At 56.0% G+C, this 23167-nt stretch overlaps 7 protein-coding genes across 7 annotated transcripts; 2 read left to right on the top strand and 5 right to left on the bottom strand.

The window, feature by feature from the left end:
- Positions 1-174: 174 nt before the first annotated feature.
- On the bottom strand, positions 175-1824 carry EX895_003497 (uncharacterized protein; the record flags this gene model as incomplete). Its single annotated transcript, XM_029884095.1, has 1 exon — positions 175-1824. One exon carries the CDS (start codon positions 1822-1824, stop codon positions 175-177), a length of 1650 nt encoding a protein of 549 aa, XP_029739468.1.
- Positions 1825-6103: 4279 nt separating this feature from the next.
- Positions 6104-6547, top strand: EX895_003496 (uncharacterized protein; the record flags this gene model as incomplete). Its single annotated transcript, XM_029884094.1, has 1 exon — positions 6104-6547. One exon carries the CDS (start codon positions 6104-6106, stop codon positions 6545-6547), a length of 444 nt encoding a protein of 147 aa, XP_029739467.1.
- A 1057-nt stretch (positions 6548-7604) lies between these two features.
- On the bottom strand, positions 7605-9320 carry EX895_003495 (uncharacterized protein; the record flags this gene model as incomplete). The annotated part of the gene is made up of 1 exon (XM_029884093.1): positions 7605-9320. One exon carries the CDS (start codon positions 9318-9320, stop codon positions 7605-7607), a length of 1716 nt encoding a protein of 571 aa, XP_029739466.1.
- Positions 9321-9791: 471 nt separating this feature from the next.
- On the bottom strand, positions 9792-13859 carry EX895_003494 (uncharacterized protein; the record flags this gene model as incomplete). Its single annotated transcript, XM_029884092.1, has 1 exon — positions 9792-13859. One exon carries the CDS (start codon positions 13857-13859, stop codon positions 9792-9794), a length of 4068 nt encoding a protein of 1355 aa, XP_029739465.1.
- A 3514-nt stretch (positions 13860-17373) lies between these two features.
- EX895_003493 (uncharacterized protein) lies at positions 17374-19491 on the bottom strand (the record flags this gene model as incomplete). Its single annotated transcript, XM_029884091.1, has 1 exon — positions 17374-19491. One exon carries the CDS (start codon positions 19489-19491, stop codon positions 17374-17376), a length of 2118 nt encoding a protein of 705 aa, XP_029739464.1.
- Positions 19492-21454: 1963 nt separating this feature from the next.
- On the top strand, positions 21455-22268 carry EX895_003492 (uncharacterized protein; the record flags this gene model as incomplete). Its single annotated transcript, XM_029884090.1, has 4 exons — positions 21455-21460; positions 21558-21803; positions 21905-22017; positions 22109-22268. 4 exons carry the CDS (start codon positions 21455-21457, stop codon positions 22266-22268), a joined length of 525 nt encoding a protein of 174 aa, XP_029739463.1.
- A 160-nt stretch (positions 22269-22428) lies between these two features.
- Positions 22429-23047, bottom strand: EX895_003491 (uncharacterized protein; the record flags this gene model as incomplete). Its single annotated transcript, XM_029884089.1, has 3 exons — positions 22429-22553; positions 22643-22840; positions 22945-23047. 3 exons carry the CDS (start codon positions 23045-23047, stop codon positions 22429-22431), a joined length of 426 nt encoding a protein of 141 aa, XP_029739462.1.
- Between the last annotated feature and the right edge of the window lie 120 nt (positions 23048-23167).

Here is a 23167-nt window from a genome sequence, read left to right as displayed (position 1 = left end):
ACCAAAACCATGAACCGTGTGCTGGCAGAACGTCAAGTTTTGAAAAGAACAAGCGTGGAAGAAGACCCGTAACAAGACGTGAGAAGAAGAATACAAAGGGGTCAAGACAAAACAAAAAGCAACGATGCGGGGAGCGGAACGATCCCGTGTGGTATATGTATGCTTCGCTTCTGCTTAGGAGATAAAGTTCCAGACCTTGCCGGCGACGGTAGTGGGCTTCTCCTCGGGCACCTCGGCGTCGATGATCTCGCGCAGACCCGTGGTGAGGTCCACCTCGCTCGAGGGGATGTGAGCGCCGTTGTTGCGGTTGTAGTACCAGTTGCCGGCGTACAGGATCAGGAAGAAGGGAATGGGGATGTAGTTGGTGACAAAGTCGCTGGTGGACCAGTTGCCCTTGAGGAAGACGGACCAACCGCTGAAGATCATCACGATGAAAGTAGTGCACACGGTCCAGTAACCGCAGAAGGGCTGGAGCCACGCCTGGTAAGGCAGCACGTCGCGCGACATGCCCTGCACCTTCATCGCCTTGTGGAAGCGCAGATACATGACGCCGATGCAGAACCAGGTCACCATACCGGCGATCGAGGTCATGTTGGCAAAGTAGCCAAACACAGTGCTGGCACCGTCACGAACCGACATGTACGACAGGAACGAGAAAAGGATCGAAACGGCGACCGAGTAGTAAGGAAGACCGCTCTTGGTGGTACGGGCGAAGATACGAGGAGCGGATCCACCGATCGCGAGCGAGTAAAGAGCACGGCTCGAGGTGAACAGATCCGACGAGGCAGCCGAAACAGCCGACGTAACGAGCGCAGCGTTGATCAGACTCGGCAGCACCGAGATGTTGGCCCTCTTGATAGCAACAACAAACGGCGAGCGAGCGGCGGTCTTGTGTGCCGTGGTGAGCTCGGGGGCGTTTGAGGGGCAGACGAGGCCGATCATAAAGGTACCGAGGAAGTAGAAGAGGCAGATACGGATCCAGACCTTGCGAATAGCGCTGGGGACCGACTTGCGCGGGTTCTTGGCCTCAGCAGCGGCAACAGCGACGATCTCAGTACCAATGAAGGAGAAAGCAGCGTTGATGAGCACCGAGAAAAAGCCAAGGAAGCGTCCGAGGGAGCCCGAGATGCCGTTGTACTGGTGCAGCGGGCCGGGTTCCTTCCAGTAGCGGAAGCCGAGACGGCCTTGCTTGCCGACGCCGAGGTCGATGCAGATAGAGAGGATGATGAGGCCGACAATGGTGATAATCTTGATCGAAGCGAACCAGAACTCGGCCTCGCCGTAGGCGCGGGTGCCGAGCAAGTTGATGGCAACGACGATAACGAGGAAGATCGAGATCCAGATGGCGGGGTTGAGGGTAGACCAGTAAGACATGAGGACGGCGGCGGCGGAGAGCTCGGCGGGGAGGACGATGACCCAGTTGTACCAGTAGTTCCAACCCATGGCGAACGAAAGGGGCTTGCCGACGAAGCGCTCTGCGAGCTTGATGTGGGCACCGGGAACGGGGAGGTAAGAGATCATCTCACCGAGGCACATCATCATGGCGTAACAAACGGAACCCATAACAAGGTAGCCCATGAAAAGACCAAGAGGGCCGGCGTTGTGGAGCGATGAAGCAGTACCCAGGAAGAGACCTGTACCAATGACACCACCGATGGAAATCATGGCCATGTGACGGGGAAGGAGCGAGTGCTTGAGCTCTTCGCCCTTGCGCTGGTCAAAGGCGTTGGTGCCGGAGCTGACGCCATCCTCGAGGGTGGCGACGACATCGCCGGGGTAGGAGCCGGACTTCTCCTTCTCCTCGTGAACGTATGGCGAGGACATTTTTGTGAAAGAGGAGGGAAGATGTCTAGGAGGGAAGATGTGGTGATGGGGGGAACCAGGTGGTGGAACAGGACTCGAGATGGGAATGTCTTTATACCTTTCGATGAAGGTGGGTGAAGGGGATGGGCGTCACGGTGTCGAATCAGGCACGGGGCTAATCGAGCTGTGAGGAAGGAGTGGCCGGCTGCAGTGTTGCGCCTAGAAGACGGCACACGAAGGAGCGTGGCACCTGACGAGAGGGGGAGGGAGGAAGCCTTGCCCACGCAGCTAGACGGTATCTCGCATTCACCTTCCGTCTGGGACGGGGACCGGATAGCCAATGAGAGAGACGGAAGCCAAGGAAAGCGAGCGGGTTGCTGAGGGACACGATAGCAGAGAGAGGCCCACCTACAATCATCCAGTGGAAGGAGCGTAGGCAGAAGAATGTGGGGTTCACCCATTCTGGTTGGCTTATCGCAGAGGCGGCACGAGCCTTGGTTTCAGTGAATCGAGTTGGCTATCTTGGACGGACGGACGGGAAGCAGGGTTGCCAGTAGCGAGTGGGCGAGCGGGTCTGGACATCCACGAGGGGACGTCGAATCAGGGACGCGAGAAGGCACGAGTCGAGACGTGGCGAAAAGGCGATTCATTGGAAGGCCGAATCAAGGGCATGGGTTTCCAGCGTCGAGAGCGTATCAACGCGAACTGGCTACACTGGACGAGTGTCGAGAGAGAACGAGAGCGTGGCAGGGTGGCTGGATGGGAAGCGGCGGCACGAAACCTGACAGATACCGCTGATTGACAAGTTCGCGTGGGCCTCGCTTGTGACTGAAGGCAAAGGGCACGCGCGCGTTAGCAGTCAGTGAATTAGTGACGGAAATAATCCGACCGCAGGTTGGCCAAGGCCGGCCAAGTGCCGCAAAAAGGAATTTCCAAATATGTTTTACTCAGATAAAGGCACCAGACCAGTGTCGGTGCCAGGATAACGTCCAGATTGAAGTCGGAGTTCCAGAACAACAGTCCAGGCGGCGCTCGTAGAAGAGACCCACACAGCAGACGGCGAATCCACCGCCAATCAGAAAAGAGCCCTTTCGCGGCATTCTCGGTCAAAGCCTGCCTAGGCGTACTTCCTCATCTGGCTTCGTTCCAACTTGTGGCTTGTCTCTCAAGTCGTATCCCACAATTAATGAAATGTGGGAAGCTGCAAGATACTTTGTCCATGAACAAGTGCCCCCCTTCGCTTTCATTTGCGGAAGACAGCTGGGCGGTATGATGAACACAGTAGCGGGAGTTCCAGCGGGAGAAACGGAGCCTGCTACCGCAAACAAGAAGCCAAAGCTGTTATTTCGGGGTGGTTGGCCCAGAGCCTCTGACACACCGCTGCTGCATCTGGACGATGCGCTTGCGGTCACCGTTGTGTGGCTGTCATTGGTGCAGAATGGCATGATCGACTTCCTCACGACCGACTTAGCTGCAAGGACGCTGACGACGCACAGTACAGTGCAGGACGGATGCAAACAAGACCTCTGATTGGCCCACGGGTTGCCTCAAGTGGAGTCGACCAATGACAGAGCGGCCCAGGGCATGTCAGGCATTGTATCTGATCACGTCAGGTGTACTTTCATGCGGCTTTGCGACGATGGTCCAATCACAAACCCGTTTGAGAAGAAACTGTCTCGTGGCTTGGAACAACTTCACCGACGCCATGCAGCACTCTAGCGTCCTTTGTCACGCGAGCCTTTCACCTCAGCATCGCTGCATTGCATGCGTGGACGTGGCAAATCGGCCCGGACGAAGCTCTCTGGCGCGTTTCAGATTTCGGAACGATCGGATCGAAGAATCGCTTTTCAAAGCCAAAAGCAGAACGAAGGCCGGTCGAGACACGCAGCCTCCTACTTTACTTGTACGCAGCCCCAAATAAGAGCAGGGTTTTCTCCTCTTCTCTTGCGGAAGAAGCTTTAGCAAGGTACTCAGGACAAAGGCCAACAGCGCAGGTTTGGTCCAACGAGTTGCTCAGAAGATCGAGAGTAGCAATGAAAAGAAGAACAAGGGTGTTTGTCACTCGCTGACAGACTGGAAAGTCGGTACTCTCCTTACCTGCGGAGAACGTCAAAGCTGGACCTTCTCCGGCAGCGGTCTTTAAAATTATAGAATTTCTCTGTCGAAGGCCACGAGACCAAATTTCGCCTCGTTGCACAGTTTGACACGCATACTGCTCCTGTGCTCGTCTTGTCTGTAAGCGAGAGTTGAGCCGCGGGCGAATCATGGGAACGGTGAGGAGCAGCGATAATGCAACCAAATGTCTCATACAGCTGCGACACTCGTCTTCTGCTTCCAATAATCCTTTCGCAGGCCCGAAAGTTCCTGGTGCGATCACATCGACTCTGATAGGCATGCCACGCGAGAAGGCAAGCTCTCGGCTCCAGGAAACCCATGCGCCAGCACTTGCCTCGAGACGGCCTTCCACCGAAGCGCGTCCTGCGCTATCTCTCTCACTACCCAAAAGCTAGCTCACGGACCGAATCTGCTCCCTTTGCAGCTTCCGTTCCTGTTAGACGCCTCGGCTCGAGATTACGTCGAGTTCCCAGTCCCACTCGCCGCAGCCACAATGTGCTTTTCGCTCGTCGATTGTCCACGTCCAAGATTGCAAAGTTTCCTTGCGATAATAGCAGTTAATAACCGACCCACCCAACCTCAATTCGGTGGCGCATCTCAACTTGTGATAAAAGATAAGCTTGCATCGGGTGAACCATGCGTCACAGGACTGTCATCACCAGCGGTGGGCAGAGTGCGTGTGGGATCGCCACAGGACAGAGTGAAAAGTTCCAGTCGTTCGGCCCTGAGCAGCCGTCTCGCTTAGCAGAACTCGTCTGTAAGCTGTTGCCCATGTGACGATCTTCAATCGTTATACTGTGAGAAGCACGCTTGCCGGCCCGCTATGACCGCAATTCGAACGGCCATCAGAGCATGCAATGCTGACCTCCGTCCGCACATAATTGCGTTGGCCCGTTCTTTGCATGCCTGCTGTCAGACGTTCTCTTCTTGCCCTCAACCCAAGGCACGATTGCACGGATCAAGCTCGGGCTGACCGTGACGTCGCCTTGTCCCCTTGATCTTCCTGCGGTCGAGCTCTTCCCACGCTTTCCCGCCGCGCGCACATCCCAGCAAGCCACAATGAGAAGAAGAGAGGCTCTGCGGTCGATTAAGCGGCCAACGATCGAAGCGATGCGAAGAACTCGATATTTTGTGGCGTGCCGCAATCCAAACTTTTGCGCTTCCCCGCGTTGCCCATTGAGGGTCCGACGACCGATAAACCCTTCATATCCTTCCGCTTCTCCCTCTTTCGCAGCAACCCAAGCCCACGTCTCGGATAAGCTTTGTTGCAACGTTTCTTCTTGAGTCAGATGATCGTGCACCCGGTTGGTCGTACTCGCTCCGATTCGTCGACCCCGCTATCACTCGACATACGAGGCCACGTTGACGCCTTGCGATAGGGATAACGGCGCGTTCCAGGATTGGCGGATTCAACTCAAGCATACACCCACATACTCGCACAACCGGATGGTCGGTATCGTCGACCCACGGAGTTTATGCGTTTGAGACTAATGCAAATAAACAGCATCATCCAACGCCGACGTCTCTCAGAGTCGGTCCACAAATTTAATGTTCCGCACGCAGGCATTTTCTTCCTAACGATCTTCGTGCTTTCCAGCTTCAGTTTGAAAGCCAGCCAGGTAGGCAAGAAAAATCGATGGGCTTATTGTCTCTCCTCAAACTCTGCTGAGGGGATTGCGTGACAGCGCTTATAGCAAGGGTAGACACGATCGTGAGCTCGTTGTACGAGCGCATCGGTCCATGAAGGAGATGGAAAGGATCTTGTATGACTTTGCGAGGTCACGAGCTCAGGTCACGGGCAAGATCCTAGGCAAGATCGTGAGCAAGATGACGAGCGAGATCTCGACACGTCGTTTCCAAAGGCGATCTTACAAGAAGGAGCCGCTTTGGCCGGGACACGACGGTTTTGACAGTCTAACACATTACCAGAATCTGACTTTAAAAAGTTTAACAATTTTCAAAGAAACAAAGATATAAGATCACCTGACCTTATTGGCTCGGCCGAGCTTATCTCTCTAGTTTGTTAGGTTTCGCCATAACTCTTCGCGAAATTCTCGGTTTTTTCCTCTCTCTCCTGCGCCAAGTCGCAAGATCGAGCCCAAAGCCAGCATCGATCCCACTTCTTCCTCTTCTCTCCCTCCATCCTTCAAGACCAACATCATCTTCGACCGATCCCCCCATCAACATGCCTGCCGCCAACAAGCCCCAAGCCGTCAAGGCCACTGCCGCCAAGAAGGCCGCCCTTAAGGGTACCTCCGGCTCCAAGGTGCGCAAGATCCGCACCGACACCACCTTCCGTCGTCCCAAGACGCTCGACCTGGCCAAGGCTCCTCGCTTCCCCCGCAAGAGCGTTCCCCACGCTCCTCGCATGGATGCCTTCCGCACCATCCTGTACCCTCTCAACACCGAGTCGGCCATGAAGAAGATCGAGGAGAACAACACCCTGGTCTTCATCGTTGACCGTGCCGCCAACAAGCGCCAGATTGAGGGTGCTCTCAAGAAGCTGTACGACGTTTCGGCTGCCAAGATCAACACGCTCATCCGCCCGGATGGCAAGAAGAAGGCTTTCGTTCGTCTGACCCCCGACCAGGACGCCCTTGACGTCTCCAACCGCATCGGCTTCATCTAAAGGTTGTCGTCAGCACCCGCCTAGACGCACACACACCCAAAAGGGAGCTTTGGACAGCATCAGCGATGTCTCGACAAGTCGCTTTACACTCGATCGAGTCTCTTTCCCCGTTACCCTAGGGTGACGAGGAGTGACAATTTTACCGGCGCGTCGATCGACCGCAGAGACGATCGTGTCACCCGTCCAGCCACCCAACTCCCACTCCCACTCCGCCTTCCATTGCACACGCTAATCCAAGCGTTTGTCTCGACGCGCGCTCCACCTTGTGTAATGTTACCACCTTTTTTACGCGCCCATATATCCCAGGCCTCTCTTCTCGAAAGAGATGGCTCCCTTTGACCCAAACGTCCACCAGAGCGTCTGCTTAAGCCTCGAATTAGGCTTTGGGTCATCCCCCCCCTTTTCCACTACCCTTCCTTCCTCCTTTTCCGCTCCCCTCGGTCTATACTCGTTTGTTCTTTCGCCGCGGTGGCTGTTCCGCTATCTACGGTGTTCGTGCTGGTCGCAAGGTCAGTGCGTAGTGCGTCGTAGCAGTGGATGTCGACTGCGGGTCGTGTACGACGGCTAAGGAACTCACGTGTTAGAGAGAGAGGGAGAGAGGGAGAGAGAGGTGCGTGGTCGCAAGGGCGGGGTTGTCCGCCGCCGTGATGATGCTTATGGCTTTTGTGTCTGTTTTGACAGGTGTGAGTTGGTTGAGTTTTGAGCGTCATCCCGGGAACGCTTTCGATAAAAGATAGCCCTCTTGAGCATTATTTTTGAGATCGCTCTCGTTCGCCGTCGTGCACGCTTGTTCTTGCAATGTCAATCACTTCACAAACACTCATTCTTGACACGCGCTTGTGCTTGAGTGTCCTCCCGGAACTGGAGCTGGGGCTCGGAATGAAGAGACAGGCTGACGATGAGAAGGATACTTATGCTTTGCTGGTGACGTTGATGATGAGGGTATGCCACGTGAGTAGTGTACAATGAGAAAGTAGGCCGCTGATGATGCTAACAAGGTATGAGAATGCTGAAGTGAGAATGCTTGACACGTGCGTTCGTCTGAACGCTTCGCAGATCAGGGAAAGCGGAACTGGTACAGCCACTCTCCAGCCGCGACATAGAGGTCCTTCCACCGCTGCTGTGGAGGCCGATAGTCTACGCTTTGCTCTTGGCGGAATGCTTCGACTTCGTGTGGGTCGCGGCCTTCGTAAGGATATCGAGGATGCCAATGCAGGGCGCGGACTTCGCTGGGGAAGACGATGGAGCTTAGCGTCGAACCTCGTTGCATACCTGGCTTGTTGTCCGAAGCAGCGTGGGTTTGAGTGAAGCTTTTACTGCCGGACTCGTCGTACAGCGCTTGCCTGTGTGGCTGTTGGTCCTGCTGGTCGTGATCGTGGCGATGGACGAAGACTGGTAGAGTCGTGGCCGATGTGCCTAGAGGCTGCGGTGATTCGAGCGACCAGATACGTACTCGACGATCGGTTCCAGTCAGAGCGAAAAGGCGCAAGTCCTTATCGGCAGCAAAGGCAAGTGTGTATGAGTACGAATTGACGTGGCCCTGAAAACGACGCTTGACTTGGCCGGTCGAAATGTCAACCAGCTGGACCTGTCCGTTGACTCGCACAAGGAGCATCTCGGTGGAGGATACGATTGCGATGTTGGTGATCGAGCCTTCTGTCTCGATTGGCATCTCGACAGGTTTCGTCGCGTCTTCTCGGAGGATGTCCGCAAACTCTCGCCAGATAAAGACACGACCCGACCGCAAGCCACAATAGAGCGCTTCTCCACTTGGATCGAAAGCAACTGACATGACATCGCTTTCGAAACGAAAGTCGGCTCGAGTGGCCCGGAAGCCTCGTGAGATGCCTTTTTCAAACTCGTACTCACGAGCTGAGACCTTCTCCCCCGCCACGAGGGCAAAAGCTAGGGTGCTTTCAAGTCGCTCGGAAGGCACAGGGCGAAAGTCGGTCTGCACCTCTTCGGAACGGTGAGGAGCAGGGACGGTCTCGGCAAAGGCCCAATATCCTTGACCAGGAGCAAATACAGGAGCGTCGACCTCCATGAAATCAGCCGTTTCGGGTGCATGCCAGTATGGAATGTCGAACTCTTCGAAATCCTCGTCATCACTATCAGTGACTTCGGGGCGAACTGGCTTTGACAGGGATAGGAATGTCTGAAAAGAATACCTTGACAGGAACGCCCCGCACAGAAGCCGCGCGGAACCCGTCCAGATGAACAGCAGCTCATCCGGGCCTCTAGCTTCGAAGAGCTTCTGGCAAACGCCATGATCGGGGACAATCCTAACGACGCTCACATCGTGCAGCACAGCCAAAGCATAGCCGTCCAGGTCGCTTTGAATGCCGATGATGGTATCCGGGGTCGCTCGAGAGGAGAGTGGCCTTCTCGCGGTGAAGAGCGCAAGATGGGAGTAGGCAGCTTCGATGCGACTGCGATCACCAAAGCCCTTAGCGTTGACCGAAGACGCACCCTGCTGTCTCAACGTGACCGGATCGAGTGTCGTCTCTTTGAAAGCGCTTTTGTGCTTGCCCGAAACCTTCTGTGCAGCGCTGCGCAGGTCGATCGCAGGAAGACGTGGCGTGGACGCGAAGTGGTTCTCTGCGGACTTCTCATCCTTCTGTTTCCCCTTGGCGCTCCGTCCGCCGCTGCTCGTCGAGCTCGAAGCTGTATGGCTGGTGGTGCCAAGAGAAGTCTGACCGGGCAAGATCTTGAAGAAGCGTTTCTTGTCTGGATCCCACCGATGGCCGGGCATCTGAAACGGCGGTTCCGCCATGGTGAGCTTTTCGTCTCTCGAGATTGGCTTCCATGCCACTCGAACAGACGATACACGGAGAGAAGTGGGAAGGATGGAGGAGAGGTAGCGCAACCAAAGCGCAGTCTACCCCAATTCGGCGTCAGATGTCTGGAAAGTGCGGAAAGGTGACTTTTCGAAAAAGTTCTGTCTGCAACCCTGAATTCTTTCCCTTTTGCAGGTGGAGGCGTAGCCATAAAAAACATGGGAATAATAATAAAAATAAAAATGAAAACCCGCCTTCCACAGCCCGACCAAGACCTCACTCTCCTCCTCGATAACTGTAGGAGCCACCATGCAGGACCGGTCTTTCCTCTTTCCACACTTCAAACGGCACGAATGATCCCGTGATCCTGACTCATTTCTGCGAATGCAAGTGCAAAAGAATGCTATATGATGAAGCGTGGGTATCCTATGTGGCTGTCCCTATGCGATCCGGCATCACCCAAGTGTTCATCTACGGTCGCGCGCCCGACCGCGCGCCTCTTGATCCCGCTCCGAAGGATTACTATCTGTATCTTTCGTCATCGGCGTGCTTCTACTTGGCATGCCATCCAAGCGTGACGTCTCCAAGCTGCTACTCACACGAGAGCGACTTCTCGATCGGTCTCGGTCCAAGATCTGCGTCAAGGCATCCGGTGCTCGCGACCGATTGTGCGCCGTCGAAGACCACTGTGCTTGAGCGTGGTCCGCCATGACAGGGGCAATAACGGGCAGCGGCTCAACGCTGCGACCGTACAAGATGCCTGTACCTCCCCCTGCTTCGTGCGAGAGCGAGTAGTTGGACCTCGATCGCGAGATAGATCGATGTCCAAAGCGTTCCGGAGAGGTCGACTCTCTGCTGTGCCGACTGCGGCTCCTCGACTGGCTTCGTCCTCGAATGGCAATGGGACCTATCCTATGGCCGGATCCAGCACGACTGTCGCTGCTTGCTTCATCCTCGCCATTCCACGTTGTGTTCTCGTCGAGATCCGCCATCCTTGATCTCGGCATCCGACCTCGCCGCTCAGAGTCTGCCGGGCTGTCGCAGCGCTCCTTGGCGCCCATCTGCATCCACGGAAGAGTCTGCGACTGGACCAGGCCTGCGATATGGTGAGGCGCCCAAATGTGGTCACGCTCTCGATTGGGTGTAGAGCTACCGCTGACGTCCGTGCTGCGATTGCGACTCGTGTCCCGATACCGCAGCGACACACGTGAAGTGGAGCGCGATCGTCGCTTGGCACTTTCGTCCTCGTCCATCGAAACGGACGGTGATTGTGCCGATGGAGACGCACTTGCCGGACTTTCGAAAGCCAATTGACTAGGACGGCTACGAGCGAGACTGGAAGATCGGCGTCCTCGTTCACTACGCTGAAAGTGGTCGTCGACATTGGCTTTATCAAAGTGAAGTCCGGCAGTCCAAGTTTTGGCGGTTGAAGCGTGACTTACCATCTGCAGGCCAAGATCGGAATCAGTGGTCGCAAGCGGAGGCGTAGAAGCTGCCGGCTCGAGCCCTTCCTGACGGATCCACGCGCTTGAGCACAGCTGGTCCACTGTCCACCTTCGGCGCGGATCAGGCTCCAGCAGACCTCGAAGCACCTGTCGTGCAGCTGCACGGTCCCAGCTGAGTCCGTCCCAGGCAGGATCGATCTCCGAGTCTTCATCCGACTCGGGGTCTTCTTCCATATCGGCCCTGGCCTTGGCGACCTCGTTGATCTCAAAGCTCTCCAGATGGTCGGCGCGCCCTGGAGCCGAGCCCACCACCTGGCCCGAATGTACTGCAGCCGTGCGTTTCGGTAGCGCCGTGGCTGAAGATTCAGTGACCTGTCTCTCTCTGGGCAGCAAGGAAGGCAGTGAGGCGCTCAGATCCATCGAACCAAAGCTGCCGATCCCGCGCGGCAGACCGGAGGTGGATCGATGTTGGCTAAATGCAAAGCGATCGGCGGCGTCCGTTGGCCCCACGGAGCCGGAGCGGTCAACGGAACTGTTGCGATTCGAGTGGCTGGCTTGCGATGTCAGCGTGCTTGTCGACGAGTAAGTGAGCCGCTCAGCTCGGCGACGAAGCCGACGAGGAAGCTCCCATTGTGCCTTAGCTATTTTCATCTGCAGTCGTGGTTCGAAGGAGTCCGTAAAAGGCAGCGTACCGCTCATAAGGGCATACAATATGCAACCAAGCGCCCACATGTCGGCAGCAAAGGGGGACTCTGCAGGCAACTCGCCGTCTTCGCCCGCGGACTCAGCAGTCGTCGGGCTGGACGTTCCAGACCTTCCCTGTGCCTGGAGAAACTCGGGTGCAGTATAAGCCAAAGAACCGCCTCGACCCGACTTGGCGAGTTTCTTGTACCTTGGAATCTTGGTGTTGTCTAGAGCGCTTGCCTCTTCCTTAAGAGCACGGATGAGAGCTGGTGCACTCGATGTACCCGACTTGGTATGAACGGGATCCATGATCTGTGCCAGGCCAAAATCTGCAATGCGCCAGCATGGCATGACTACGTCGGTGGTGTCGAGCGTCAGTCTCGACGACGCAGAGGCCGCACCCAATGAGTCGATGGAGTCCGCCATGCCGCTGCTGTCCTGTCTCGATCGCGCTTCCGGGTCGGAGCCGTTGGTGGACATGCGCTGACGTTTCTTCCAAGACGACTGGTCCTGTCCGAGGACGTTCTCAAGTTTGAGATCTCCATGCAATATGTGACTCTTGTTGTGGAGCGTGCTCAGGGCCGAGATAAGCTGGCGCATGATCTCGCGCGCTGCATCGATGGGGACGCCCTGGCTACGAGAGGTTCTGCTGGCCGTCTTACGAAGCAGTCGAGACCCACTCGAAACGCTTCCGGCGTTAGAGGCAGGCGAAGAAGCGACCGAGGAAGCCTCTTGACCGGCAGGAATCGTGCGAAGCTGAGAAGCAGCGGACACCGAGGCGACGCGGCCGAGCGCTTGTGAACCACTATTACGGGGTAGAACAAAGCCGGAGCCGGTGCGCAAACCCGAGTGACGCCGTGACGGATCTTCCATGGATGTCCTGAGCGACGAGCTTCGTGAGAGTTGAGTGGACGAACGTGCCGAACTGGGAGCGAACCAGGACCCCGAAGCGGTCCTTTCGTGTTCGGATGAGAAGGGCTGCCCGACGTTGGGAGTGAAGATGACACTGTTAGCACTGGGACTCGCACCGCCTCCGCTGCGGACAAAGTCGAGCAGGTTACCTTGATCGCAGTAAGGCATGATGAGCAGCTCCGCTGTGGTATCGCTGCCTCTGCTTGGATCAGCGAGCGGTGCGTCCAAAGATACACGTTCGTGATGCAGAAGGGGCAGCAAGTGCTGATGGGTCGGTAGACTCTTCCAGATGCGCAGCTCTTGTGAGTGATGTTGCTGATGCTGCTGCTTTGTAGCATCCCGCGCCTGGTCAGCATGTTTGGTATCATGATAGATGATCTTGACTGCCACCCTGCGTCCTTTGCGTTGACCATCGATCATGGGCGCTGTTGGATCTGCTGGACCTTGGGCTTCCAGATCCCAACCTTCGCGAACGGTGGAAAAGCCGCCAACACCAATGGTCTTGCCAAGCAAATATCGACCTGACGGACCGACACGAGCGCCCTCATCGTCCAATCGAGGCGGCGGATTGGGAGCTGTGGTGAGCTTCGCATCGTAAAGCTCAGCGGCGGCACTGCCGAGACCGCGCAAGGAAGCAAAACCCGGAGCGGCTGCAGAGCCGTTGCGTGTTTCGTCGCGCATGAGCGAGGAGGCGAGACTGCGATGACCCGAGCGAGGCGGGCTGTAGGAGAGCGAGCGATTGTCGTAGGATGTGGCAGGCTGTACGACGCTGTTGAGGCTGGAAAAGGCGCTGAGAAAGTCGGCAGCAGGCGAGCGGACAATAGGAGAGGAAGCCTCTTGGGACAGGGAAGAAGGCGAAGCGATGCTAGTCGACTCTGGCATGGCAGAGGATGCGATTGGATCCAAGTCGGTGCGCAGAGTGGCCAAGGCTGCCGCTGGAGGCTGACGCTCTACGACGGAAGAATCGTTTGTATCTGAATCAGGTGTATGGGCGGCGCTTCGCTCCCACCACATGCGGACCTTGGACCCAACAGAGGTGTCCTTCTGTGGGAGTGCAGCAGGGTGCACATTGTCCAATGGCTGCTGAGAATCGTCCTGAGCTGCAGAACTCCTGCGACGCCTGCCTCTTTTGCCAATGTCATTGTCGCTTGCAGTGTGCAGCTTGTCGGGTTCAAGGGCAGCATCGTGCGTAGAGGCCTGCGACTTGGAGGGCGGTTGCTTTGGTTGCGAGGTAGCTACAGTATCCGATTTGGAGTTGTTGCGAGAATAGTTGCCGGTGAGGTTGCTGACAGAAGCGGCTGCAGAGAGAGGGGCCGAGCCATCCTGGGACGGAGGCGAGCCGATGCCAAGACGTGCAGCTGCTACGCTGCTGAGGTCGAACGAGTTGTGCCAGTCGTCCACGGAGAGAGAAGCGCTGAGTCCGCTAGGGTCGAAGAGCGGCACATCATCCTGCTCAGAAGGGATCTGGAGCGGAGCAGCCTTTGACGGCTCCATCCGACCGCCTTGACGGCACCCTGGTGCGCGGAACCCTCGGGTTGACCGGAGCGTGTGTGTGTGGCTGGGTGGGCGGCTCTAAGCCGAACTTGGCAAAAAGGGCAAGCCCCGGGAGCGACGGCGAACGATGAGGGTTCCTGGATGATGGTGAGAGCGAGAAAGCATATGTTGCGGATTTGTGGTTCAGATCGTGGCCAATGGAGGTGTTGACACTTGTCCCGGGCAAGTCCGTCAGCAGCAAAGCGGTATACACTAGGACGATGTGACGCTAGCTTGGAGATCTCGAGACTGTCGCCGGTGATGTTGACCGGTAGCAGAGAGATGCGACAGAGCTGGCGATGAAGGAGTGGGTTATGATGTGGAAGGCTGTGTGCTGAGTGCTGAGTCGTGAAAAAAAGAAAAGCTCCTCGAGAAGTGAAGCGTTGCGGCAGCGTGTTGCGGAGCGTCATCGGTCAATTTGACGGACAACGGCTGGATTTCCGTTCAAGTCCAGTTGCCAAAGTAAGCTGAGTGGGCCACCTGACCCAGGCTCTGCTGAAAGCCCCACACACTTAATTTCAGCAAATATAAGAAAAGGCAGAGGCGAAACAAACGAGCTTAAAATCCTCTGTCGGAAGAGAAGCGAAGCTCTTCTGTCTCTCAATTCTTCCCCAATCCTGAGAGAAAGACCCTTGGAACCAACCGCCTTCGAGGCTCGACTCTGCTTAGCAAGCGAGTTGCTGCCTGCACGGCTGAGGACCGCTTCTTGGCGACTTTCCCGCACGTAATAAAGGAAAGCGCAGCTGAGTACACCGAGGTAGCTCTTTTGACCCTCTCTCTCTCTGTGAGACCGCCTTGTGGGACATACTTGGACACTCGCAAACCTCGAGCGCCGTATACAGCCGGAGCATCTTACTTGCTCGTGCGCTACAAGCCAAAAAAAAAAATCAATTTCTTCTTCTCGCGTGTCTTGTATGTGGGCCAACCGACGTTTGACAAAAGGAAGCAGCGGGTAAGCTTGAACCCGCCGCCCTGTGCATACAGACAGACAGACGTACGGGTAAAGAGCAGTAATTGGCAGTGAACCACAGGCCGAAGCGTAATTTGGACGCGCCGCGCCGTTTTTTGACACTCGAGGAATGCGCTATTTGAGCCTCGAGAGATGCAAATGTACGCGTCTGAATTTGAAAACGGCACATGAGCAGTGTTCCCACACCCAATCATCACAGTATGCTAGACGAGGCTGTGGTCCATCCACCTGGATGCGGCTTCTTGGAGATGGGGCTTGAAACGATACGCGACTTTGCTGTCAGGAAGCTATATGAGCTGCTCAGCTCGATAAGCCGACGATGAAGAGAGTGCGAGCAGGTACTTTTCCATGACAGGGGAGGGAGGGAGGGGCGGAGGGACGAGAAAGGCAAGGCGGTGGTGTCTACCCCCCGGACGGCGTTTGTACGAACACAACTGGGCTAGAGCGGCCTCACAGTCACGGTGAATGATGAATATGAGTTCGGTTGTACGGAGAGTGACTAGCGAAAAGAGTCTAGTGACGGCGCAGCGGTGGACTACAAGCTCTCGCGCCATCAAGCTTCTCGAGATCTCAGATGAAGCCCTCTCGAATGAATAGACTCTAGTCAACGCGAGTGCTACGCCATCCAAATGTCCCACCCTCTGACCGTGCAGTCCAAAGTAGAAACGAGCGGCTATGTCAACGAACGCCTCGTAGGGCGAAGGAGCTTGTCGTGCGAATTCAGAGGAGGGGAGCGCGATTTTCTGTCTCAGTAAACCTTGCAACCTTTGTACCCAGCACAATGGGGTTGGATTCTAGGCTGGTTCTCGACTAACGGCAGCCTGTTAAGAGCACAAGTGGGTCAACCACAACTTGATTAAACGCAGACACCGGTGAAAGCATGGGCCCTCTCCCTTTCTCTGTGAGCTTGGCGCGTTTTGGCACATTATTGTATTGCCCCTTTGAAGCACCTAGCAAGGCGGTCAAATGATTAGTCCGGCTCTATATTGCGCGTCGTCCTTGCTTTCTATAATGAGGGAGAATCTCAACATCTTCAGACACAGCCACCTCGTTGAACGGAGCATTCCATCCTTGAAATGGCATTCCGTGCTCGAGTCTCGACGCGCTTCCAAAAGAGGCAGTTCATACATGACAGCGGCAACAAGATCAAGGGTCGTCGTGTCGTGTCGTGTCGTGTTCCGAATGCATGCGCACGAAGGTGCAGCGAACCTGCGTTCGTCGTGCTTTTGCAGCCCATTCCTTAATCGCATGTGTGCGGTCCTCTGACAGCCTCTTGTCTCGCTCTCGTCCAGATCGCCGTGTGGGGTCGTATGAGGGCTGGCTTTCCCGCGTTCCCTTTCGAGCTGAGTTTAGGCCCCTGCAGCCTAGCAGCCCCCTCGACCCTTTTTCGCCTTCGGCTCTCTGCGCTGCATTTCCCTTTGAAGAGAATGAGGCGTGTCCCGTCGTGTCTCCCCTCTTCCTCCTCGTAAGGACGTGTCGAGAGCCGCATCTCGCTCAACCCTTCAAATACTCGCCACTTTTGCCCCCTCGTTGCCGCCCCTTCCCTCTTCCCTTCCTCCTCCATCCCTTTAAGTTTTCCTCCTCTCCGATATTCATCGATCCGCTTTAACTTTCCTCCCTCTCTTTCCAATCTTTTGACTTTTCTCGCTCAACATGCCTCCCAAGAAGACTGCCGCTGCTGGTGCCAAGAAGGGTAAGACGAGCGCTTATAACCGATACATGAAGGAGCAGCTGGCCAAGCTCAAGACCGAGAAGCCCTCGCTCTCGCACAAGGAGCGCTTCAAGCTGGCCGCTACCTCTTGGGCCTCGTCCAAGGAGAACCCCAAGAACAAGGCCTAAGCCTCCCTTCGATCCATCCGCGGTCCTATCACGACGCGTTCCACGGTGGTGACGTTCCTCCTTCGTTTCCCTACCTTTCTCTGAGAGGGTGGATCAATCAACGCAAGGGAAGAAGTTCGTTCACCCCCCTCACCGTCTCCGTTCAACCTGTAAGTCTCGACTCTTCCCTCCCTCCGCCCCCGTCCTCATTCGCACACCCAGTCTCTCGATTCGACGTATTACAGCCGCGTCCTGCTCGGAGACGGCTGTGCAATACTTTCCTTCCACCCGAACCTCGCATCTCGATGTGGATGGGTCCATCCCTCACAACGAGGTGTCGCGTTGGACGCCGCCGCGAACGGGGCAACTCTCAAATAATGGATGATTTTCCACTCTCTCTCTCTCTCTCTCTCTCCCCTCTCCGCGTCCGGTGCTCGGCTAAATTGCGGAAATTGACAGCCCAAAGACTGACAATTCCCTCGAACCCCCTTTTGTCTGCTCGTCAATCGCTCTCTCCTTCAGTGTATTACTATGATCTTTCCTCTCCTCTCTTGAGTTCTCACTGTGTGCCGAATGTGTGAGCACATGACAATGAGACGCGAACCAAAACCCTTTACACAGCGCACCCTAAATACAAAAGACAGAAAGAACAAAAGAAAAGAAAAGTACAAGCCCTACGTGCGAAATCTACCTCGATCTGGTATGGTCTTTACTGCCGCTCGCAGCCGTCTCCCAGCTCTGCACTGTCCGGCTCGAGACACTCGCACTCGTCCCGGAAAGCGTTGAGGCAACCGAGCCGGACGCCTTGCTCGGCGCAACCGGGCCCGCAGACGAAAACGAGCTCAACGATGACGCTGTGCTCCCCGACGTCGAGATCGACCCGGACGCTGCCGCGGTCTGCGATCGACCGTGGGCATGACGCTGAACGCCACGAACGGTGTTTGAGTCGCGCGAGGTGCTACCGCTGCCGCCATCGCCGTTTCGTTGCAGGAATGAAAACGCTGAAGGCGAGTAGGAATCGCGCGTGCTGGCCCCGTAACTGTAGACGCTCGGCGATCGACTTTCCGCGACAAACGACAGGGTTTTGGACGAGGCCATATCGACCAGCTCCAAGTCGACAAATCTGTACGTTGCCTCTGGATGAACCAACGTAGTAACAGGAAGTCGAGACAGCGCCTCTGCAATCTCGGGTACCTCGACAATCCTGCTATCCTCCTCGATCAACCCTGCTCCGCCGCGAATGCACCCGCCGTCCGTCACGTCAAACATCCTAAACACGCCGTTGTTGCGATTGATCACAGCGACACTGCTGCAGCTACGTCGTTCCAGCACGGCTTTCGCCATCAAGAGCCGTGCATCGTGCTCCCTGTAGTGCGCCCGGCCCACACGAAGCGCACACGAACGCACGGCTTCGAGCGACCGCATGCGAAGCACGTCGACGTGCGACATGGCTGCCGTCGTCTTGGGCAGGTACGAGCGAAACGCGGCCTGCAGCTTGCCCGCTCGATGGCGCACCGGCATGTTGAGCGGGAGGAAAGTGGATTGGCGGAGGGTCACACAGACGACGTAGGTGGTTTGGACAGCGCCGCTGCCCTCGCACTGCCTGCACGCGACGAAAGCTTGTGAAGCAACTCGATGGGCTTCGTGGCGCAAAGAGTCGCTTCTGCTGCTGCAAGTCGCGCAGCGGATGTTGCACGTGGTGTCGCTAAGCTCGATGAAGGAACGCAGCTTCTTACGCTCGACGATCGCTCGGCTATCGATCTGGCAGTCCCAAGGGCTGTACACCAAAGGCGGCTCGTCGAGAACGGTCGTGCCCTGCGGCGCGGGACCTTTGATCACCCAGCTGCCCTGCCGATGCTCGGTGTAGACAGTCATCTTGAGTTCTGCTGTCTCGAATCGACTGAGAACGACCAAGTCGAAGTCGACCTCTCGTTCGGCAAGCTCCTTGTCGCGTTTGAGCATCTTGTCGTGCGGGCCCGTCCCGCCTGTGGTGGCCGAGCTGGATCGACTGCGGTGCTCCGAGACTGCAACGCCGTTGGGCATGGGATCGTGTGCAGGTATCTGCCCCGCTACAGCCGCTCTGGCGTGCTTCTTTCCAAACGAGATCTTCTTGCGCAGGATGTTCCCCTTCCGTTGGCTATTTGACTGCTGAACTGAAAGCCAAGTAGACATGCCCCTCTCGTCGAATTGCCTCGAGCTGCTGCCCGAAGCTTCTACGTCTGCGTCCTGTGGACGATGATGTGCAACATGGTCGAGCGCGGCAGCGACGATTCGACGGCGAAGGCCAAACACGCTCGGCGCCTCCGTCTGTGCGAGATCTACGTCGGTATACTGGATATGAAGCTTAGCCACCTGGTTGCGGAGCGAGGTCTCATGCCAATTGGTGTCCATGGACGACGAAGCGGCACTGCTGGCGGCGCTGCTGGCAGAAGCGCTCGAGATGTCGGACTCGATGTGAATGTCGTTGTCGCCGTACGGCGTGGTGAGAGGAGAAGGGCGGACAAGCTCGATGCCGTCGACGTCAAAGTCTTCGTCTGCATCGACGTCCTTGGGCACTGAGGGCAGTGGCTTGAGACAGGGGACGGACGCTTGTTTGTGGAGCTGGAGTTGCTGCACTGTGACTGGTAGAGTGGTTCTCTGGTTTGAGCAATTGGCAGTCGCAGTTGTGTCGACATAAGAAAGCTTTTTAGGGCGAGCAGCCTGGTGCTGAAGACCGGCCGGGCCGTCTTCGGAATGAAAAGTGTAGCTCGGACCTGCTGAGTTGGCCGAGTTGGCAGCAGGTCGGTAATGCCCAAGGTCGGGCATGACTTCGGAAGGTGAGCTCGGGAAGTTTTGCGTGTCGTCGAACGGAATTTTAAGCAGACAGGTTAGAGTGTTGGTAGCGCGGCGTGCGTCAAAGCTCGTATGCTGGTAGAGAGCTGTGATTCAATTCATGCATGCACTCGCGCCTGCAACGGGCGTCAAAGGGAATGTCGTAGGCCCGAGCGATTGTCGGTCGAGGTTGGAGAAAGTCTTTTGCGAGAGCGTACAGCGACCTGTTCTGCAGCGTCAAGCGCGAAGGGTGACTATATGCGGTCGGTGGTAGATGCGTCGGATGGCGTTATATGCGGCTAGAACGGACTGGAGGAAGGTTCGGCTCACTTTTAGACTGTTGGCAACACGAGCTGAGTATCATTCGTCACAGCGGTAGCGGTGGCAAGGTGACCGGCCTCGCTAGCCGGCTCTGCGTGCAGTGACCTTGTACTAAAAGTGTCGTGGCTGAGTAGTTGAATGAAGGTGGTGCTCCACTCAGAGCAATGGTCGATGGTCGATGGTCGATGTTTAATGGTAAGCGTCGATGAACATGAAGTGAAGAGACTGAGATCGAGATGAGTTGGAAGTGACGGGACGAAGAGAGAACAAGATTCGCCAGCCAAGCTGCTTGACCGGGGTGCTATGGTTGTTATGTGAAAGGGCCTTGTACGCGCACCGACAGCATGGGCTTGGCTGCCATGTCGATCTGGTGAGACAGAGCGTCGATCCCGGAGCTGGGTCAATTGAATGCAAAAGAAGTCGGCGTTCTGCTCCATGTGATTGCTGTACAGAGGAGCGGAGAAGGAAACGGTCTCTTCCTGTGGCGCATCATGCAAGCAGCTTGGCGCGCGGGCTCAGTCGAGCCTCAATCGATGGCTGCTCCCATGCTACTGGTGCCGAAGCCCACTCTCTTTTTCTCTCTCTTTACCTTTTCATCGCTGGACTTAGTTCATTCACACAGTCACTCGACAGTCGGTCGCACTCTGGACAAGCCGAGCAGAAAGCAGAAAGCCAACTCTCGGCCATGCCGGAAAGGGGAAACGATTGCAAAACTTTAACGCAGCAAGACGATCTCGCGTGTGCTTCGAGAGTCGGGGATCTGCGACAGAACCCTTGAACGCAAAAACAGAGCTCTCATCCGACACCCTCTTTTTTTTCTTTTTGGTGAACGAACACTCGGAGGGATTGCAACTCCGATGCCCTTCGCCTGCATGCTTGGTGTTGATGTGCCCTCTTAGCTTAGGTGTCTCTGTTGTCATCGGCAGCGTGGGAAGATTGCTCTGAGTCCTCTGTAGCAACCATGCATTTGAATGCTCTCACGCTCGTGTCTCTTTCCGCTCGCACGCTGTGAAGCTACCCGTTTGTCCATCTTCGAGATGGTTGCCTGTGCCGCTCTGACGTGAAGAGGATTCTGATCGATAGCCCGCGACACTGGTTGAACTGCGCTTCGGGTCAGGCCAAAAGCTGTGTATCTCAACCTTGCCTTTTCCTCTCTTCGTTGCTCTACCGACTTCATAGAGACCGGGTTCTCGCCCTGCATATCGCCGAAGGAGTAAAGCACTTTTTTTGCCAACATCGAATTTCTGCGGGACAGCTCGCTTAGCTTGCAAGTCTGCGCTCGTCTCTGGCCTCGTGTGAACGGCGCTGTAGCCAGAGCAGCAGTTCCTGCGTCTCGGTTTTCGGTCTCTTTTTTTCCAATGTACTGTATGAAGGAAGACAAGGGGCGGAAAAGGTGTAAAAAATGTGGGTCAAATATTAGCTGGAAAAAGCCTTTTCCATAAGAGAGGAGTTGTAAGTCGAGTCCGATCACACATTATGAACTTCGGAAAAAAACAACTTGGAAGGCTGCGCTCGGTCCAACTGGACAGAGAGCTTCCTCCACCGTCAAAAGAGTCGGCAAAGACTTGCTGTTCACACCTGTCCTCTCCATTTGGAGGCCAACCATCTCGCAATCATCTTCAAAGCTAGCAGCAACATGTCTGTGAGTATCAATTGAACGTAATCACATTAGCTTCACGCTGATTCTGACCGTCATTCACCGAAACGCCAACTTCTCCCCTTGCCCCAACGTAAAACAGTCGCAGTGGGAGATCCGCTTCAGCAACTCGCGCCGCCTGCCCTACTTCTATGACCCAGTGACCCAGCAGTCGACATGGGAGATCCCGCAAGGTCACACGGAGGAGTCCATCCGCTCGTTGCCCGGTGCTCAGTACCTCGACGCTGCCAATGCGCCTGGCGGTGCTGCTGACAAGCCGGACAAGGTTCGCGCCAGCCACCTGCTCATCAAGCATGCTGGTAGTCGCAGGCCCAGCTCCTGGAAGGAGGTTAGTAGACTGACTGAGCTTATCGACTAGCTTCATTGTACTTTCGTCGAGACAGCTTACGTATAAGCCCCTCGTCGCCCTTCTGAATCCGTCATCTACAGGCCAACATTACGCGTTCCAAGCAAGACGCCATCGAGCAGCTGAAGAAATTCGAGCAGGAGCTCCAGCAGGACTCGAGCAAGGATGCATTTGCCTCTCTCGCTAGCGTTCACTCGTAAGTCCTCACGTGGTTCGGCTGGCAATACAGTCCGCTCAACTTCCGCCATACTGACATACGAACGGGTTTGCGACTCTTTTTGACACAGCGACTGCTCTTCGGCACGCGCAGGCGGCGATCTGGGCTTCTTCCAACGTGGACAGATGCAAAAGCCCTTCGAGGACGCCGCATTCGGCCTGAAGGTGGGCGAGCTGAGCAGCATCGTCGACACAGACAGTGGAGTGCACCTCATCTACCGCACCGCCTAACTTGCCCTCAGCTGTACGACTGCAACCTGTAATGCGAATGAATACTTTCAGATCCTCATGTGCATGGTTGGCTCCATCAGATAGGGCCTGTAGTGAATTGCTTCAAAGATGAGCGACGCAACAACTTTTGTCAGCCGGGCGAGCTAGATGTGTTGGCCGACTAGAGCTTCTCGAGACGGCCCTTGATCTGCTCATGAAGCTTGGTGAGCTCCTCCTCAGCGGGCTGCGTAGCGGGCCAACCAACGCCCAGACCTTGCTTCTCGTCTGGCTTGGGAATGACGTGGACTGCAGGGATCATGTAAGAGGTGATAGAACATCGACAAGTTAGCTTCACACCCTGCATGGAGCCGTCGGTACTGACGAGGATGACTTACAGTGAACGTGATCAACCATCTGGTGAGCCATGCGGCCGTTGTTCTGCAAGACGTTGTACTGCTCGGCTCCCGTGGCGATGGCGATCTTCTTGGCGACGGGAAGGAGCTCGGTCAGGTGCTCATCTGGAATGTCGTGCAGCTTGGCGCCGTGGTGCTTGGGAATGACCAGAGCGTGGCCTTCCGAGATGGGCCCGATGTCTTTAGCAAACAAGAATAGGAGCGTAGAAAGCAGAAACAAGTCAGCACCATCTCCAGCCTGCAGCTTCAGCTTCTATAGCCCGTTGAGAGGAGCAGCTACACACCAAGGAAAGCGTACGTCTTTTCCGAGTCGTACAGCTTGAGCGAGGGGATCTGACCCGCGATGATCTTGCAAAAGATGCAGTTGGCGTCGGTCTTGGCGGCCATCTTGAACAGAGTGCGAGTGGGGGCGAAGGCGAAAATGATGGGCGACGGTTGCGTTGCGGGTAAGAGAATGTCTATGCCGTTCGGTGTGCTGGTAGGCGGTGGTCAGAAGAAAGACGTGAG

The sequence above is a fragment of the Sporisorium graminicola genome, chromosome SGRAM_21 (genome assembly GCF_005498985.1).
Source record: "Sporisorium graminicola strain CBS 10092 chromosome SGRAM_21, whole genome shotgun sequence".
Lineage (NCBI taxonomy): Eukaryota > Fungi > Basidiomycota > Ustilaginomycetes > Ustilaginales > Ustilaginaceae > Sporisorium > Sporisorium graminicola.
The sequence above is the reverse complement of the archived record's forward strand: the minus strand, read 5'-3'. Positions and strand labels throughout refer to the sequence as shown.